Here is a 20,847-nt window from a genome sequence, read left to right as displayed (position 1 = left end):
AGGGAGAGGGAGAGGGAGAGGGAGAGGGAGAGAGAGAGAGAGAGAGAGAGAGAGAGAGAGAGAGAGAGAGAGAGAGAGAGAGAGAGAAATTATGTTTGATGAACTTAACCATTGTAAGACCTTGTTAAATGTCTAAAAAAAAAAAAATAAGGAAAGAAATCTTCTCTTGGCCTTGCAAAAGCCAGCCACCTTGTTATAATGTATCCTATGAAGTATCCCACATAGCCAAAACCTGAGAGCAACTCTAGGGAGCTAAGAATAATCCCTGAATTCAAAAAGAAAATGAAACCTCAATAAATATAGCCTCAATGAAATTCATCCTACGAATGACTTAAATGAACATGGAAGCAGATTTTCTCCCTTCTTAATCCTCTCTTTTGAAATTTGGCCGTGCTGGCACCTGACCGGTTGGTAAAACCATAATCTGTAGAATAGAACTGGGTCTAGTATATGGATTCCTAGCTCACAGAAACTGAGAAATAATAAGTGCAGTACTTTAAGTCTCTGGGCTTGTGGTTATTTGTATTAATCCCAAGTACATGATCAATTTAAAGTTAGATCCAGACCAAACAAAACAACTTGGAAATTTTAAAATAAAGCATAAAAGCAACTAATAACCAAGAGAGAATAATTATGGAAACATTTCTTTTGATCATTTAAATTTAAAGATAAATATAAACATAAATATAAAATACTATATTTATACCTCTAACTTGTTCCTTTGTGTTAGCATGTTACTGGAGAACAAATACTTTATAGAACATCAAGATTTGTGGGGTTTTGCTTTGACTGTGCCTTTACCTCTGTCAGCTTGTACAGACTGACCTCTCAGGATGCATGCCCACATGCCATTTAGGAAGATTGAACAAAAACTTTCAGTTATGTTCATTGAAATTCTATGACGATGAGGATTTCAGCAATTAGAAGCTTTAATGACAAGGTAGATGCTATCAATAATTTTCAGGACCTATACATTTCAATGTAATAATTTAGAAAGTAAGACAGTTTGAGTACAGTCAGCTTTGAATTAATCATTTTAACTCACAAGAAGGTCTTAGGAGTTAGTACTTTTACTTTTTCAGGAACTACAAGGGTAACATGAAGCTTTATGCTTGTGGTGCAGAATAAATTAGCAGAAGCAATATTCCAGGCTGTGGAAGCCATAAGCATTGCATTTGGCATTTAAATCATGTAGCATGTACTCTGTGACTGTTGACATTGTGGATGGCTTTAATGTAGGCATGATTATGAAATGATTATTTCATTTTCTTTTGCCTTTTTTTCTCCACTATCTTATTTTGAAACACAGATAGATTACAAGAGTGTTTGGTGGCTTTTGATGAATTGGTTTATGTGACTTTTATTTGCTTGAATCTGTAGTTGATACCTGAAGATATTTGAAAGTCTTCTCTAGACCTAAATCTAATTTTGACATCACATTGAAATGAATTATTCAATAGATTATTGCATTAGTTTTTAAGTTAAAGGTTGTCTTTCAATAATCTTTACTTATATGAATAAGAAATTCTTCCTGTACTGGATATTATGTTTTTGAAATCAAACTTTTAAATACCAACTTAAATTTTGTTCCTAAAACTTTATTCTTTCAGAGTTCTCCATGATTGAGTGTACCTTATACTTTAATGATGCATACTAGATAATAGTAGAGTGAGATGGCTCAGTGGGTACAGATGGTTGGCAGTAATGCTGACAAATTGAGCTTGATCCCTGGTGGAAGAAGAAAAATGACTTCCAAAAGTTGTCCTCTGGTTTCTACATGCATGGATACATGAATTGACTCTATGGATTCTGTCTCCTCTCCTCTCCTCTCCTCTCCTCTCCTCTCCTCTCCTTCCTCTCTCTCTCTCGCTTTCTCTGGAGAATTTCTAGTTCAACAAAGATAAAACCTGTCAAGGAATGAGACACTAAATATTATATTTCCAAGTGAAATGTATCCTTTAGAGTTCTTTGCCATTATTTGAATCAATGTATAGTTTATAAAAACAGCATACCTTTTGTTTTCCAAATACAATACAAATTTCATCTCAAAAAATGACACAGAGGTGCAGGCAAGGTTTATGCTCAGTTATTCTAATATCCCAACCAAATAAAAGTGTACTCTGCACTTTAAACTAAAATAACATTTTCTACAATAAAACTCATGCATTTCTATGTAAATGATAATGTTTAACTATGTGTTATTAAATCATATATTTCACATGTATGCCATTTGTTGATTTCTTAATTTATCTAAGTTTTGTATTCAATACACTTTGTAATTAGTATTCATGTATAGAAGTGGAAAGTGCAAGCTGCTTTTGATTAAGCCTTTTGTTTTATCTAGTAAGCCTGGGTGGACTTTTCTTTTCTTTCCTTTTCTTTTGTATATGAGGTCACGTGGATTAGAATTCTCTTTTAGTTTTAGTTTCTATGTTTAGTACTACAGTTATTCATAAAAACAAAAATATATCAAGTAACTCAATCCCATATCTTAGATTTTTTTTCCACTGTGGTTTATAGTTAGATCATTGATAAATTTCTATTTAAAAATACAATAGGCCAAACTTTAATATTATCAGATAAGTTCAGAGATAATGAAGGAATGTTATATCTTGTTATTAGTTAACTAAATGAGGTTATTTTGTAACTTTCATTAAGTGACTAAAATGTTGCCTTTAAAAATCATATTATAGTAAAAATGTTGTGCCCAGATCTTCTTTTTCCCTTTAGAGTTTATATGTTTAAAAAGACAAGTTGATTCACAAGAATATATCTATATTGTATGATTATAAATTATTAATTACATCAATTCATATTTAGTATTAATATAAACTATTCCATAGAAAAATAACCTGGAACTATTTATATTTAAATTGTTCTTCATCATAACTAATGTTTCTGTTATTTAGGCATTAATTCTTTGTCAGAATATTGGGTAGCTTATGCCAATCCAAAAAGGTAGTCATAATTCTTGCCCTTGTATATTCCCTTTAGATTTCTGAGAGGATGCTGAATCGTAACCACTGAACCATCAGGGAGCATCAGCCTTTCATTGTCTTTGACACATAGTTTAAGAAGTTTTTAGTCTTTCTTTTAAAACTAAAGATACAAAATCCTTTGAAATGAATATTGAAAAAAGAAAAATGCCCTTTATAAAGTTTTACCAGTCATCTTCTAGATATAGGAGAATTGCTCTTTTGCTGCTAAAATTGCCTTAAGGTTTTGAAAAAAGACATATTCCAAGGAATACTATAAATTGCAAAGCGTCCATAAATGTGATTTAATTTTATTATCCTAGTTGTTAATAAACTATTTAGTTGTTATCTAACACATTTGATGCAGCCCAAGCAATACAAAAGGAAGTTTATTAAAAACAAGTTAATAACTAGTAATCAAAGTAAACCAAATAATTAAGAATTCATATCATTCTATCAAATCAGCAACCATGGCTTGGTTTTTAACCTAATTCTCACATCTGTTCAGCTGACTATACTAATGCCTCCTTTGGGAAGGTAGAATGATAAATGAGAATGAATATGAAGTATTTCTCATTGTGCCAAATATTTGTAGGCATTCTACAAATAATTTATCCTAGTAATAATATTAAATAAGAATTACAATGTATTACCCTACTCTATTATTTTTCCAAAATACAGTCTTGGGTAGTGTTAATATGATTGAGTTTTAAAGTAATGATGTAAACCTGTTGTGATGGTTCACAAATTTATTACAAGCACTGGGAAGGCTGACAAAGAAGAAAGGGTTCATTTTAGCTCACTGTTCTAGGTTACAGTCCATCATTGTGGAGAAAATCACAGCAGCTAGAGCTCACAGAGCTAGCATTAATCACATCAATCATCAGAAACAGCAATGGCTACATAAATGCTAGTGCTCAACTAGCTTTCTCTATTCTCATACACTCCAGGATCCCCTGCCCAGGGGATAGTGCTGCCATAATCGGCAGGTCATCCCACTTCAATTAATGTAATCAAGATAATACCAACAAGCATAGGCCTTGGGCCTATATTCCAAGTGATTCTGGATTGTCCAGTCTACAATTAATACAAATCATTAATTGTAAGTAGAAGTTTATCAAGGTAAACACCTTCATTTTATCCAAAGCACTGAGACCTTAATATCAGAGAGAGTGAAATGGTTATGATGGTTATGCAGCTGAACTGCTGCTGTGATTATTATTCATTATAAGACAATTGTAGCATAAAAAATAGTTTGATAATTCGCCTCAAGTGTATGGACTGAGGACTTTATAGGTAAGAAAAAACAACAGGTAAGACAAGTATTTGTGAATTATCCTTGTATAGTAGCTATATTTGGCTCTTTTAAAATATATTGTCACATTTTAAATTATAAACCTTATAAGGCAATTTTCATTGCATCATATATTTTACTATCTGAAGAAAACAGCTATAAGGGTAGAATTTGCATACAGACAAAGTCATTGTCAGTGTGGTAATTACATACATCTATCCTCATAGTCCATAGTTTTTTTCTTTAGGTATTGATATAATGTGACTAATGTCTGTCCTTAAGAGCTGATAACTACAATTAAAGTGCAGTTTTGAGAAACAAATGCAAAAATCATGAGTCCCATTATAGAGACAAATTTAGCTTGACAGTTTCTTCTTTTTTTTTTTTTTACTCTTTTTTCATTTATTTATTTATTCATTTATTTATTCACTTTACATCCTGATCATAGCCCCTTCCCTCCTCTTTTCCCAATCCCACCCTACCATGCCTCTCTTTCCATTCCCCACTCCACTTCTCCTCAGGGAAGGGGAGCCCCACCCCACCCCACCCCATACCAACCTGCCCTGGCACCTCAAGTCACATCAGGACTAAGCACATGCTTGCTGGTGGGATTGCTAGCTTGACAATTTCTATAGTGGAGGAAAGCTAAGCCTAGAAAGAACAAAGAGAATCACCACCTCAAGGTAGACTAATGTAGTAACCACAGAACAACTAGAATACAATGTAGGTTCCCACAAAATTCTAACTCTTTCACTAAAGAAAAAATGTCTTATTTGACCTCCTTATTCATATATACATATATTTGCAGTATATTTGCATATCATATATAGGTATATTTGCAGTTTTAAGGTGTGAGTAGTAAATGGGGTACAGGGAACAATTAGAGATGAATGTGATATAACTGACTAGTCATAAAAGGGTGAAGAAATAGATTAGCTGTTGCAAGCTATGCCTTATGGACATGGGAAGTTCTATACAAAGGTAAACTTGATCCAGAAAGTTGAGAAAAATACAAGAAGAATTAACCAACTAAACATGTAATATATCTTTCAAGGACCTTGATCATTTTTCTTTTGCTTTTCTGATCATTAAATAAAAGACATGATGCTTCAAATAATATAAATAATACATAACTATACCTTTCATTAACATCCAGACATACAGTTCATATATCCATAACTTAAAATAATTAGATACATTTTGTGTATTATGTGTACCTAATAAGCTTTTGTATAAGAAGTTTAAAGAATCAAATGCTAGGTGACATTCTTAAACTGTGTATTTTTCCCTCCTTAAAAGAGGCTGGAAATATGGCCAGAGATTAAGAGTGACTTTAGTTTCCAGCACCCACATTAAGTAGCTTACAAGTTGTAATCCAGCTATAGAGATATCTGATGCCTAAGAGGCTGTCAACATCATATTCATGCACCCATGTAATTAAAAAATAAAACGAAACTTTAAAATATATAATAAATGGTGATTTGTATGTTACTTACAACATGTTTACCATAACTTGTCTTTTTCACTTCCAGTGTAAAACTCTCTCTGGAGTCTGTGACCACATCATATCCCTGTCGTCAGATCCTCTGGTTTCACAGTCTGCTCACCTGGAAGTGATTCAGCTGGCAAATATCAAACCAAGTGAAGGGCTGGTAAGGAATACCATGTTTATCAAGTCATCATCCATCAGCACATAGCAAGTGATGTGGGCAAAGAAGCGGCCTCAAAATGTAAACATCTAGGAATTTCCACAGAGACTTATCCTTAGTTTCATTTCCTAGAGAAGTCTAGGTAGTAGGATGGTGTCAAAAAAAAAATCACCTTTAAAAGACAGATCCATAAAAATCGAGAGAAAAGAAAATGGCACTTGCTCAATCATCCTATTTAATTGGCTCCTCATTAGTTGCATTCTTTCACCAATTTCAATTCCTTAGCTTAAGAAGTTGTAAGAGTTTTACAGTAGCACAGTGTTGCTGCCAAGGAGGTATTTTCTTCCTTCATTTTACTTTGATTTATTCTGTTTTTAATAGATCTCCTTTGTCACTGGGTAGGTAGTTAATTTAAAGTCACATTCTTGTATATGAGTGTTTCTGAGGTATATTATAATAGTGTGTGTATATGTGTGTTCAGGCAGGCATGACTGTACATGTACGTGTTGTGGCCAGCTTTTAACATTGAGTGTCCTCCTCAATTGCTCTCTCGTTCGTTGAAACAAGAGTATCTTACTAAATAAACCTGGAGCTCAACACACTGACTAGCCAGCAAGCATCCCAATACCTCCTATTTCTCCCAGCCCTTGATTGCAGTCAGGTTCCACGATGCCTGACATTCTATGGGTGTGCTGAGGATCCAAATTGAGGTCTTTTGGGTTTTTTGCATTCTAATGCTAGTTTTTATTCAACACACTCCTTTCACTCTACACAAGTACAAACACAACCTTATCTAAAATGCTCCAAAGTTATAAAACTCAAAACAATTTTTTTAGTACTGACTGTCCAATAAAAGCAAAAAGGGGCAATGTACACATTGCCAAGGTTAACCTGCAACATCACCAGGAATGGTAGATGACAATGTGGATGGCGTAGGTTTCACTACCTACATAATAGATATTGAGATTAATGAAAGTCATGATATCAAAAGAACTTTATTTAATCAAGTCTTATCTAACTTACAATAATATCCCCAAACTGCATAAATACTGGTGCTAACAAATTAGATATGCTAAGAAGAAGCCATAAAATTTTTCATATAACTGTTAAATTGAAAATATATGATACTTTGAGAGAAAGAAATTGTATTCATATAACCATTATGTCAGTTTTTATTAGGTATTTTAATCTTGTTTAATTTATAAATGAAAATTAATCACAATTATGGTTATATAAGTAAAATAATACATAGGACATACAGTATTTGATCCTGTTCTTACTTGCAGATATACCCTAGACTTTTAGAACACATCTGCATGAGGGGCCAGCCTTTGCAAAAGTAATTTCATTTTTTTAAATATAAACACTTTTCAATGCATAATACTGAGTATTTTATTTTTCTTTCTTCATCTCCTCTTTAAGTTATTTTCATAGCATAATGTGTCCAGTAAAAAAAATGAGCTAATACAACATTAGATTAAATTAGATTTTTGGAGAATCAGAATTAAATTTTCCCACTAATTTGCACCAGAAGCATGGGAAACAATAGACATAAGAAGTGAGCACAGCTAATTGATGGGCTTTAGGAACAATTTATTTCTCTATGACTATATTGCCCCGAGAGAGATCTTTCCATTTGCCTTGTATTTTCTTTGCAGCCCTATAGAGTAAGTATTAATTTTCTCAGTCAGAAAGTAAGAAAAGAACCATGGATTTTTTTAATAATTATTTTGTATCAAATAATAACCAGGCAAGAATTTATGAGAATTTAAGATACAATTTGCGAAACACATGAAACTCAAGAAGAATGAAGATCAAAGTGTGGACACTGTGCCCCTTCTTAGAATTGGGAACAAAACACCCATGGAAGGAGTTACAGAGACAAAGTTTGGAGCAGAGATAAAAGGATGGACCATCTAGAGACTGCCATATCCAGGGATCCATCCCATAATCAGCTTCTAAACGCTGACACCATTGCATACACTAGCAAGATTTTGCTGAAAGGACCCAGATATAGCTGTCTCTTGTGAGACTATGCCGGGGTCTAGCAAACACAGAAGTGGATGCTCACAGTCAGCTATTGGATAGATCACAGGGCCCACAATGGAGGAGCTAGAGAAAGTACCCAAGGAGCTAAAGGGAACTGCAACCCTATAGGTGGAACAACAATATGAACTAACCAGTACCCCGGAGCTCGTGTTTCTAGCTGCATATATATCAAAAGATGGCCTAGTCGGCCATCACTGGAAAGAGAGGCCCATTGGTCATGCAATATATGCCCCAGTACAGGGGAACACCAGGGCCAAAAAGTGGGAGTGAGTGGGTAAGGGAGTGGGTGGGAGGGTATGGGGGACTTTTGGGATAGCATTGGAAATGTAAATGAGGAAAATACCTAATAAAAAATATTTAAAAAGAAAAAATATATAACCAGGCAAGAATTTATGAGGTAAATCTAAATAAAATATATATGACATTTTAAAAAATTATCTTTTTGGGGGGGTGTTTATTTTAGCTCACTGTCCAAGTTCTTCATGGCAGGAGATGGAGGAGGCAGGATATTGAGGCCACTAGTCATATTACATTCACAATCAAGAAGCAAAAAAACAAGGAGTGCTAGTACTCAACTCTTTTACTCAATGTTTGATATACAGCCAAGATTACTGCTGAGGGAATGAACCCCTGACATTTAAGACAGTCTCCTCCAGACACATCACTTAATCTAGTAGAAATAGTACCTAACAGACTCCCTCAGAGGCTGGCTACCCTTAGTCTGGCTGTTTCTGCACAGATGTGCACAGATGCTTCTCTTCTGAGTGACCCTAGATCCTGTCACATGGACAAAAGACATGAACTCTCCAATCAATCTCGTTCTTTAGAGAAAAAAAATCCCAAATTCTTATATTTATCTCCCCCTTCCCAATTAATGGTATTAGCTGGTTTTGTAGCTGTCTATGATTAGAAAAATTTTTAGAAATCCGAGGCTTCCTTCAATATTTTATATCTAATTATTTCAAAAGTCTTCATCCGAAACAGTTTTACAGCCTATTTCTTCAATCTTGTCAATATGTTTTAGATCAAGCTTTCATGAAATTTCTCCTGTCTTAACAGGAAGCGTAACTATTCAGCCCCATGACCTCCTTTCCTATCTCCACTGGACTCATTTCCTGCAGCATCTGTGGAGGGTGGATCTAAGAATAAAAGTAAAAAGTAGGCCCAATGATGTCAGGGATTCCCAAGTTCTCAACCTAACAGCACATACACAGAGCGTCTCTCATATCCAAATTTGGAATTACTAAATGTAGGTATGAGCAGCTTAAAAGGATATTTCTAAATGTGAAGTTGCTTAAAGAACCTCATATGTGAAGAACGGTGAGCAATATATCAACTGAATTAATATTTCTCAGGGAGAGAAAAAAATCTAAAATTGAATATAAATGGAAAGAATTAAGGGTGACTCTTATGATTCATATCAAATTTGCAAAAGATTAGAGGCTTTATTTGAGTTATTGAAGATGCTATTTTAAAATGCACTCACTTTTGAATAACCTTCATATGTCATATTTAAAATAAATCAGTTTGAAAATTTGACTAACAAGCAGTTGCTTAAATATATAAAATGCAAAGGCATGGGAAAGACTGCAAACAAGTGTGCTCAGTTTTAATTAAGTCATGATTTGCTTAAAAATACAATATTTAGAAAATTAAAAGCTGTAGAAATGAGATCTATTAGAACAATTGAAATATGGATGACAGAAAAGAGATAATGAGTTGAACAGCGGGACCTACAGGCATCATTGGAGAAACTTCTTGGCTTCAGGCTTCTTTATCTGGTGAGCTGTATGATCTCCAAATATACCTTATTTTACCATCTTGATTGTGAGGCTTTGGCTATTATTGCTTAACTGGTATTCAGAGATTAAGTGAAGCAAACATCATTTGAGCAAGCTGAGTAGGGGAGAAGGGGCTGTTCAAAATTAACTCCTAATGGAAACAAAACAAAAATGAGAGAGATGGTTTGAATGAAATGCAAAGCCAGTAGTCATCGCATTTTCAGAAAAATAATGATATTTGAATGACAAATTTCTTTACCTCTAAACAGGCTCAGTCATAGCTACACCACATAGACTTCATTAAATAAATGTAACATACTTAAAACAACCCCTGGCACATTGTAATAAGTATTAGTGATGATGGATGGATGGATGGATGGATGGATGGATGGATGGATGGATGGATGGATGGATGGATTTTGAAGGATGATGTTGATGATTTTTTTTCTAGTCGAAATAATGGTTTGTTGGGGGCTTTGCTGCCTTTCCCACTTTATTTTCTCACAATCTTTTAATGTACAAAACTAAAACAAAATAGTAATATTTACCTTTTACAAATATTGTTTTAGTCCTTTTATTAATTTTTATTAGCTAAGGTAGAAGCATTAGCACCAATCATTTCTTTAATTTTTTTTTTTACTTTTTTAAAGATTTATTTGTTTTATGTATGTGAGTATACCGTACCTGTCCTCAGTCACATCAGAAGAGGGCATTGGATTCCATTACAGGTGGTTGGGAGCCACCATGTGGTTGCTGGGAATTGAACTCAGGACCTTTGGAAGAGCAGTCAGTGCACTTAACCACTGAGCAATCTCTCCAGCCCTTCTTTGATGTTTTTAATATTATTTGCTTCCCAATAAGTAATGAGATGGATATAAACTCAAAACTGTATATGACATACACAGTCACCAGCATAAGGTTGAAGATTGCCATATTGTTATGGCCATATTTTTCCATAAATACTTTTGTTTGGGTTATTTATTTTATATTAAACTGTGAAATTTCATTTAAGAAACTGTAGTTCACTGGTAAACAACCTTCTTTGAAAGTTACATTAATTTCATTTCCCATTTAGTGCTTTGCTCAGCAGTTTTCAGAACTTTAAGCTTTTCATATATGACATCTGGAAATTACTTTAAAATTGAAGGCACTACCTTGTCATTTCTTGGTCATTCCAAACCATTAACTTTTCTGCTCCATTTTTTTTATCTTTTCACTGAATCACAAGGATATTTGGGTATCTCATATAATAAACATAAAAGTATGAGAAAATAGTATAGAAATTGATTTCATTGTATAATTTTAAATGTATACTTTTCTGCAGATATTGTGTTGGTTATTGTTAAATCTCTTGTATATCAGACAAGGAATAAGAAAAATATAAAATACTACAAATACTACAAAATAAAGGAGGAAAATTCAGAATGCTACAATATAAAAAAAAGAAAGTTTATATAAGTAAGATTTTATTACTGTTTCACCTCCAGCTAATTACAGATTAAAGCTAATTGCAGATAGAATATTTCTATTGATGGCTACTTTAAATTGTAAAATTATAGCAGTATAATAGGTGGCTAAAACATATACACAAATTTGCCACATAATGTTAGTATGAATTTTAGAAAATTAAGCTATGTTTAGTATATTGAAACACCGTGCTGAATTTTATGTCTTTATGGCAATTTCACTTTTCAATTAGTTATTTGATTGAGTATAAGCTTCTTTAGATAGCCTTAAGAAACCAGAACATTCACACATCGTAATTAGTTTTTACTAGTTTTAACTCAGCATTATTATCTCATGAATAAAATTATATTATACTTGAAAATATGTCAGTTGCTTCACTTTTACTGATCCTGTCTTTTTCTTAGGGTATGTATATCAAATCCACATATGATGGCCTCCATGTAATTACCGGAACCACAGAAAATGTAAGTATGAAAACAGTTCAATTGGCATTTGTGTGTATTTCACATGAATGAAGTAAAATGTTGACTACAATAGCATATGATCACTGTTTATAAAAATACATACTAAGTAGATTCAGGATGCATTACAATTTTGCTCTTTAGTTTAGAATAGTTATTTTTTAACTAGTTATTTAGAATAGTTATTTAGAGAAATTCAGATGTTTTCTATTTGGATTGTTAAACACTTTTTATTTAATATTCTTTAATCTTCTTTTATAGTCCCATCATTATCCCCCTCCTGGCCTGCCTTCTGACTGTTCCTCATCCCATACCTCCTCCTCCCTCCTCTGCCCCTCCCCCTCATCTTCGAAAGGATGTCCCCATCCCCCACCCCCAACCCACCAGACCTCCCATCTCCTGGGGCTTCAAATCTCTTGAGGGTTAGAGTTCTCTCACTGAGGCCAGACCTGGCAGTCCTCTGCTGTATATGTGTTGAGGGCCTCATATCAGCTGGTGTATGCTACCTGGTTGGTGGCTCAGTGTCTGAGACATCTCGAGGGTCCCAGTTAGTTGAGACTGCTGGTCTTAATATGGGGTCACCCTCCTCCTCAGTTTCTTCCGGCTTCTGTCCATTGATTGGGTGGAAGTATCTGCATCTGACACTTTCAGCGACTTGTTGGGCCAGGGCAGCCATACTAGACTCCCATCTGTAAACACACCATAGCATCAGTAATAGTGTCAGGACTTGGAGCCTCCCCTTGAGCTGGATCCCAATTTCAGCCTGTCACTGGACCTCCTTTCCCTCAATCTCTCCTCCATTTTTGTCCCTGAACTTCTTTTAGACAGGAACAATTCTGGGTCAGAATTTTTGACTGTGGGATGGCAGCCCCATCCCTCTACCACAGTCAAAAAACAAAATAATCGTATATTTTCTTTTTGGAGCCAGAGAGTTAATTTGACAAGTACTTTCTAGCTTATGACAAGTTATTGTGACAAGTAAATAATTTACTTCTGTCAAATAGTTTAGTTATTTCAAGAAACATAACTGGTATGAGAAACATCAGCTCACTCAGGCTTTCCGGATACTTGCAGCATACTTTGGCTCCGTCCATGAGAGGTGTAGATTTTAACACTGAGATTCCTGAGCTAATAGCATCATCCTACTTTGAAAGCTTTGCTAGAAATTTCAATTCTCAGGTTCCAACCCAGAATCATTCATTAATAAAGGTATTCTAGTGGGTACTCTAAGTATAAGTTGGAAAAAGGTTATCAGTAAGTAGTTCATCTCATTGTAGATTGTTTTTAAAATCAAGTAAACAAGTTGAAGATAATGTCCCACAGAACTATAACTGTGCTCTAAAAATAGAAGTATGCATATGTTAAGCCATGCATTAACATAATTAGTGTAATATAAATTATCCCAGGTCTCTCCTCTTTTACATAAGCAGGTGATAATTTTTTATTTTGTTGTTATTTTCTTTTAGAGAGTCAGAGAATTTACATATTTATGCTGTGTTCTTTTGCAGAAAACTCTGGTGGAATTAAGTTAATTTCAATTATCATTAATCTCAGTGGTTTACCAATATTTCTCCTCTGAAATCAGTATTTTCAATTAATATGCCTATTAAATAATTAATTATTGATTCAAGTTCTTTTCTTGATTTCTTATTGAAAATGAAACACTGTGATTGGAATGGTATAGTAACATCATATTTGACATTAAAAGGGACATCTAAAATCAATAAAATGCATGCAGTGAAGTATTTCGTAATCTGAAATTCAGTAAGACACTATTCACTACACTTTTGCTGTCATTCTCTGATTTACTTGTGCATCCATTAGATGACTTATATACTCATTGGTCATGTAACAAGCCCTACTCTATCCACTGTGTTCCAGACAAGGTACTGAGCACTGGAAGGGCATTTATAATAAGCTAGGGGTTTTTTCTGTTGAGAAATAGCAAATATGTAGGGATTCAACTATGTAAACAGGTATTATGAGTTTCCTGATAAACAAAGGAAAAGCTAATAAATGTGATCAAGTGAATCAGAAAAAAATCACAAAAATGGTGCTTTTGAACTGTCTCATGAAGTGTTTGTAGGAATGGATGTCTGTTAGCTGACATTTGTGAAAATAACACTTTCTGTGCTTTATACACTTGACTTAGTTGGTGAAAGTTCGTAAATACAGAAAAGGACTGTTTGAATTGGCCATAGTTTTACATATCAATCACATAATCATTGTTTATCCTTTGATAATTCTTTTCTCAATACTATTTTAATATTTTGGGAATCCTACATAATTTGTAATTAGAAGTTCTGAATTGAGTCTTAGTAAAGCTGTTCACTAAAGGCGGTAAGTTATATTTTGCTTGCTGTACCCTAGTTCTTTGGTTTTTATGTTTGAGCTGAGGACTGGGGGGACATGATCTCTGAGATCCAGCTCCACAAGGAGCGTCTATAACTTGTATGACTTACTTGGATTTTCCCTTCCTATACAAAACATGTCTTTTTTCCTTTTCTTTTCTTTTCCTTCTTTCTTTTCTTTTTTTTTCTTTATAAGTGTGCAGACCATTTTTTTTTTTACATCCTGACCAGAGTTGTATGATTGCTTTTTTTTTCTATCCCTTGTTAAAAAGATGAGTTTTGAGTCAAATTGTACAAGTGACTGGCACTATTAAAGTAGTGATTTATAATCCTTTCAGAATTGTTACATAGTGATGGTCTAATATAGTAATATTGCCACTTCCTAAAAATAAGGTTCATAACTCAGGTGAATCCCTAACAGCATCGTTAGTTCATTAAATAATGGTATACTCCGTGAAATATTATCTTATCTTGAATTTTAGCCTATGGCAAATTTTTTGTGGGCTAAAAAAAAAATTCCAGTATTGTTTCAAGTCTTCTATGTTTTCAAAATAATTAGAAAATGGAAATTAACTTTTAAAAAGTAACCGGCCTGATGAGATTCTGGGTTTGTGGTACAAAGGCAAGGACCTGAATGTGATTCCCAGCCAGGTACCCTAGAGAATGTTAGTAACACCAGTGCTGGGAGAGCAGACAGGATGATCCCTTAGGCTTGCTGGCCAGTCAGAAGAGCTAATCCATAAGCTCAGGTTCACTTAGAGAAACTGTCTCAAAAGGCAAGTTGGTGCAGTCACCAAGAGGGCTCAGCAGGTAGAGATGTTTGCTGCCAGGCCTGACAGCAGGTTAAGTTCATTCCCTGGAGCCATTGCCAGTGCAGTAAATAAAAAGAACGAACTCCTTAAGGTTGTCCACTGAATTCCACAAGCATGCTATGATGTGTGTATGCTTCTGCCCCATGCACACTCATACCAAGTAAATGTAAAATTAAAATTTAAAGAGGCATGTAAGATGGGTAAAGGCACTGTCACAAAGCATGATCTGATTTCTGCCCCTGGAAGCCACATGGAAGAAAATAAGTGACTCAAAAACTTTGTTCTGATCTCCACGCATGGCACTATGCTGCAAGCTTGCCCACAAATTAAATGAATGAATGAATAAATGAATGAATGAAATGTTTTTCCCTGTTTTAAAATTGTTTTACTTATTGACATTCCAGACGTTGCCCCCCTCCTGGTCTACTCTGACACAGTTCTTCATCCTATTCCCCACCCCCTTTGCCTCTGAGAAGGGTCCTTCCTTTACCCCCACCCCAGACATCCTCCTTTCCTGGGGTCTTAGGTCTCTACAGGATTAGGCACATCCTCTCCCAATGAGGCCAGACAAAGCTGGCCTCTCCACATATGTAGCTGGAGCCATGGAACTTTAGTTGGTGGCTTAGTCTCTGGGAGCTCTGAGTCAGGATAGTTGATACTGTTGGTCTTCCTATGGGGTTGCCATCCCCTTCAGCTCCTTCAATCCTTCCTCTAGCTCTTCCATTGGAGTCCTTAACCTCAGTCTAAAAAGAAAGAGTGAATAAGGTGAAACAATTTGAGGAAGATTCCTGACGTCAACCTGTGGCCTAGACACATGTGCAAACACACACACACAAACACACACACACCGCATAAACATAAAACAAAATAACACAAAATAACTAGAAATCACTTTTATAGTACATCCCATTCCTGGGTATCAAAGGCAATCTTTTATTTTCTGATCCTGTCACCACACTACTCATTTTCTTTGTTTTTTAATAGATGCTACTGAGTAGTATCAGAGCCTAAGCAAATGATTTTAATAGATTAATGTTTTATAAAAATCCATCTGTAGAGTCAATATACAAGAGTTTATTGCCAAATAAAGATGGCTAAAATACATATAATTGTTAATCAGTGGTAACTAGGAAAATAAGTCTATATAAAATCTATTATAACACCTGGAGAATTAAAAAGATTCTATTATGAATCTCATTTTAGTTTCCTTTATACATTTTAAATTTTATAAATATTAAGTTATCAAATTGGCTTTATTTGTTTTTCTTTTGTATTAAGAGAGTAAAGTCATGGAATTATTATGTTCTGTAGTGTTAACATTTTGTTTCATCTATTGTGGTTTGTTAAACAGTTCTATTACATAGAACAACATGCTCTTATAATTAGATACTTAGAGAGAATGTTATATAATGCAAACTTCATGTAATTGCTGTTTGTTTTAATTTGCTTTTCTGTATCATTCAGAATAGGCTTTATTAATAGTGAAATAAATTATCAACTTAATTATCAGGCTTTGAAGTTTAATGCTAATTATATGAATATACTTGAAAATATTGATCCATTTATCTTAATATGTATTATTTATATTAAATGGGAAAGGCCTAAGTAAAACTGTGAAAGTATTGTAAAATATGCATATACATTTTTACATTTTTGTTGAAGTATTTTCTTCATACAATACTTCTCCACCTTCCATATCCTCACCTTGTCTTTCTCCTACTTCTTTTTTATTTGTTTGTTGGCTTTGTGTTTATTGTTTTTAGTTTGTCTGTTTGTGGAAGATATTTAAAAGCCTGTTGCCTAGTAGTACTTAGGAGGGTGTTCTCGATTAAGTTTGCTAAGTTTAGTAGCAGTTATTATTGTCCTTAAATGCTTTCAGAAAGATGTTTTTGTTTTTTAGTGTAAATATCTATTACTTTGCGTTTCATTTGTCATTATCTATATAGAGAAATCAAGCCATGTGTTACCTATCAGTAAGCAATTATAATAATTACTTGAAGGCTATGATTAATTTTTTAAAATCTAATTAAATAGATGGTTGTTGCAATGTTTCCAGAGAAAAGAAAAGGCTGTTAATCTTGATATTATTTCTTTTATGTTAAATTCAGTCACCTGCAGATCGCTGTAAGAAAATCCATGCTGGGGATGAAGTGATCCAAGTGAATCATCAGACTGTGGTATGTATAATTACCTTAAGAGTCAGTGGGAGGAGCTAAGTGAAAGACTTGCTAACGTTTTAAAATGAGACTCGTGAATTAAACACCAGTATTTATACAAGATCATTGAAGAACTTATAAAAATGAATAATTAATCTTCCAAATTGTTTGATGGAATTTAAGGCATGACTGTTTAAAACATGACAGGATATTGGTGGTTATAAACTTGACTTTTCCTGATAGAAGTTTGTTTTAATTTTCATAGGTTTGTGAATTAGCTAATATATATATATATATATATATATATATATATATATATATATATAATTGTAATAAACATACATTCATTTATCTGCTGGAACACTGACTTATTAATGTGTGGAAGATTTGGGCATAATTTAAGTATACATTTTTGTAAAAATTATGCTTTTAAGTAGCTAACTTGGTTCTTAGCTTGCCAAGAGGAACTATAGTTTTACTTCTAAAAAATATTACGTTAAATTAGTTCAGAAAGCTTTCTTGTCCTATACAGTTCACAAATATGTTCACAGAACTATGAATGGTAGCCTGTGATAAATGTGTTGATAAGCTAGGAAGCTGGAGCGGGTAGGTAGGGGAGCAGGGCGGGGGGGAGGGTATAGGGAAATTTCGGGATAGCATTTGAAATGTAAATGAAGAAAATACCTAATAAAAATGTGATGATAAATTTTCAAAGATTTAGGAAATGAATGGAATTCGTTTCTGATTATTTCATATGCCTCAGATGATTGGCTTTATTTCTTCTCTTTGACAAACATGAAATCTGATGTGGAAATTTGAAATTAAAATAATCTGAGATTATTAATATAATAGTCTTCATCTTTAGAAGTATGAGATGTTTAAAAAACAAACATTTTACGCTATTTACTAACTTCAGGATGAACGACCATTTCCTGATCATGCCGATAAGCTAAATTTGCTTTTGCATGTCCTAATGAAAATTTGGGAAGCCTGGTTTTTCGTCAAGAAAGTTTAGAAAGGTTCCCAATGCTCATGAAAGTTAAAATGTGTCTTCAGTGAGCTCATTGTCTACCTGATATAAAAGTGGATAGAAAATCTTAAATGAGATATATTGGTGTGTGGCTGATACTGAACAATAAAGTACTAATAATATACAAAGGCTTTCTGTCCCTTGATAGGCCTGGTGACTGTATTTTCACACTATAAAAAATTGTTCAAAGTGGTTGTCCTTTAGAAATTTCTAAACCCATAGAATGAGAATTTGGGTAAGGGGATAAAGCAGCTATTCCAGTACCCTGGCAGCTTTTTCCTCTGTTCTGTTCATATTGGTTCCTTCTTGACCAGAGACTTTTACAAGTAGACTTTCTCTTGTAATGTTTCTGTGTGAAATTCTACCTGATAGAGTTTAAGATGGAAGTTAGTTTCTAGTAAAGAAAAAACATTGTTTAAAGAGTATTCCGATCTGACATTCATTAAATGAATATCAAAGTCTAAATATTTATAGAAGAGCTAATAAAATCTGTATGAATTGGTGACATTTGAATGTTATGAGACTGTGCATACACATTTTCATCAAGGAATAATTACAATTTTTGTTGAAAACTGCACAGAATAAGGATTGGGGGAAGTAGTTCTAGTTTGTGCTCTTATGGCCTTAAGTGACTAATAGTGTCAGTGTAGTTTACCTTTCTAGGAATATTTACTATAGCAGAAACTTAGCATGTAACTCTAAATACAAATATGTCACATATTTAATATTTCATTTATTCTTTATAATAAATCCTGCAGAAAAGCTGCTGTAGAAATTGGGACTCAGAAAAAGTATTTAATTCATCAACATCTCATAACTTTCTGCCTCCAAGACCCAGACTCTTGCTTCAATCTTATTGTATTGTACTACCCTTTCTACAATTCGACTTACAAAATTACCAGACAAAGGAGTAAGAATCCTAAGAAGTTAATACTCGTGTGAGTAAATCTCAAGACTCATTGAGATTCAGTGGAGCCACCTATTAGGGAAGAGGAGAGAGAGAGTTTACATAACTGGAGTAGTGAATCACTTTTCCTGAAATTTGACTTAGGTTTGAATCTCATCTTTACTGCCATGTCTCAGGGAACTCAGTTCCTTCAGATAGACTGAATAAGTAAAATGCCTATCACAAATGACAGTACACATTAGACACTTCCTCTCTTCTATCCTTCTACCTAATACTGTAGTTGAACCTCTTGGAGTCCTGTTTCATGGTAGACTGCTATTATAGCTAACAGATGGGTTTTGGATTAAAACAGAAAAAGGAAGCAATATTAAGATTGGGAAACAATATAATAGTGTCATTAGTTACCAAATTTTCTTCTTTGTGCTGAAGTAAAAGGCTTATTTGTGCATGATGTTTCTTAATTTAATGTAAACTACCCTTTCCTCTTTTTTATTGTTACCTATGTGAGAGAAGAATAAAAATTATCTGAGTTTTCATACTGCTAAAGCATGCGTAGGTGGATGAATTACTAGAAATAAGTGTGAATTATTTGTGGTCTGCAATTGCCCTTCTATCCTCTATAATCATTAAAATGGAGAGTAGTGCTTGGCTATGATGGTGCAATAAATAGTGTAATAGATTGAAAAACATAATATAAATGATGTAATCCATTCATCAATTTACCAGAATGATGATATTATGAGAATTAGCCTATACCATTCCAGATTCAACAATTAGGAAAAGGTGATGCTAAATCTTATTGTTTGGCATGATTCTATATCAATAGTTTTCTATAATTTTAAAACCGTACTACTACAGGTTGTATTGTACAATATAAAAATCTGCTCATGTTCTTTATATAAATTTCATTGAAACACAATTTTAAATATTTCCATGAGGGTCAATGAAAGATAAATGAATCACAAGGACATTTGAATGCCATTGTGGTTCATATACTCAATAGCAATTGACATTCTTACCTCTCTTATCTTTTTAGCATGTCCAATTAGATGTGTGTGATTCTCCTATGTTCTTTTATTAAAATGGATATTTTGTTACTTGAAATGAAACTGGAAGTTACATGTCCATTTTCATCTTGCTGTATTCTTCATTATAAGCCTTTAAACTTTTCACATCAACATACCTCTGTGGCTGAGAAACTGACTGCCCGATAGGAAGAAGAAAAAACTCATGAGCGTCCAAGCAAAGCAGAATTCCTATTGCATGTCCTCCCTGCCACTGAAGATCAACTTCTGAAAGGCTGCTGAAAGTGCCCCACATTCATTCTGTCTGTCTCTAGTTCTCTCTCTCTCTCTCTCTCTCTCTCTCATCTCATCTCTCTGTAATGCTCTCTCTCCCCCTTTTTGTTTCTCTGTCTCCCTTTCCCTCTTCCTCTCCATTCACTCTCCTTATCCCTCTTCCTCTCCCTCTCCTTACCACCTTGACATCGTTTGAACTAGGAACTCTTCCCTCATGATGGAGTCTAAACATGTTTTTTTGCTGATGATAATGTACTTCTTCAAAAACATCTGGGCCCATTCCTAACAAATCTACAGGTTAATACTTTTGTTGGTATGAGTGTTCTAAGTATTTTGTCCATATTGAAAGCATACACTTTCTTTTTAGGTATAACATTTGAAAGAATGGGGTATGTACGGTAACTGATCTGGCATTTGGGAAAGTTCCTTCAATTTTGTGTTAATACTAAAACATATTCATTGTGATTGTGAAAGGTTTTCTTGGCATTTCATGAGTATTTTGGCAAATGTGGTTCAATATATTTGGTTATAGAAGCTACCTAAATGGAATAACCAGGTTGAGATGTCAAGAAGATAGACTGAACAAGATATATTGATCATGATCACCAATTACTGAG

General features: G+C 34.0%; 1 protein-coding gene across 6 annotated transcripts in view; it reads left to right on the top strand.

Moving 5' to 3' along the window:
• Cnksr2 (connector enhancer of kinase suppressor of Ras 2) overlaps positions 1-20,847 on the top strand; it is a 239,870-nt gene that overhangs the window by 101,673 nt on the left and 117,350 nt on the right. For all 6 annotated transcript variants that reach the window (XM_021153093.2, XM_021153091.2, XM_021153094.2 and 3 more), the window contains exons 6-8: positions 5,802-5,921; positions 11,620-11,679; positions 16,948-17,016. In XM_021153093.2, coding sequence (XP_021008752.1) covers positions 5,802-5,921; positions 11,620-11,679; positions 16,948-17,016 — 249 coding nt within the window. The remainder of the gene's footprint in view (positions 1-5,801; positions 5,922-11,619; positions 11,680-16,947; positions 17,017-20,847) is intronic.

This window comes from Mus caroli, chromosome X (assembly GCF_900094665.2).
Source record: "Mus caroli chromosome X, CAROLI_EIJ_v1.1, whole genome shotgun sequence".
Classification (NCBI taxonomy): Eukaryota; Metazoa; Chordata; class Mammalia; order Rodentia; family Muridae; genus Mus; species Mus caroli.
Note: the sequence above shows the minus strand (reverse complement) of the source record. Positions and strands in the feature narration are given on the sequence as shown.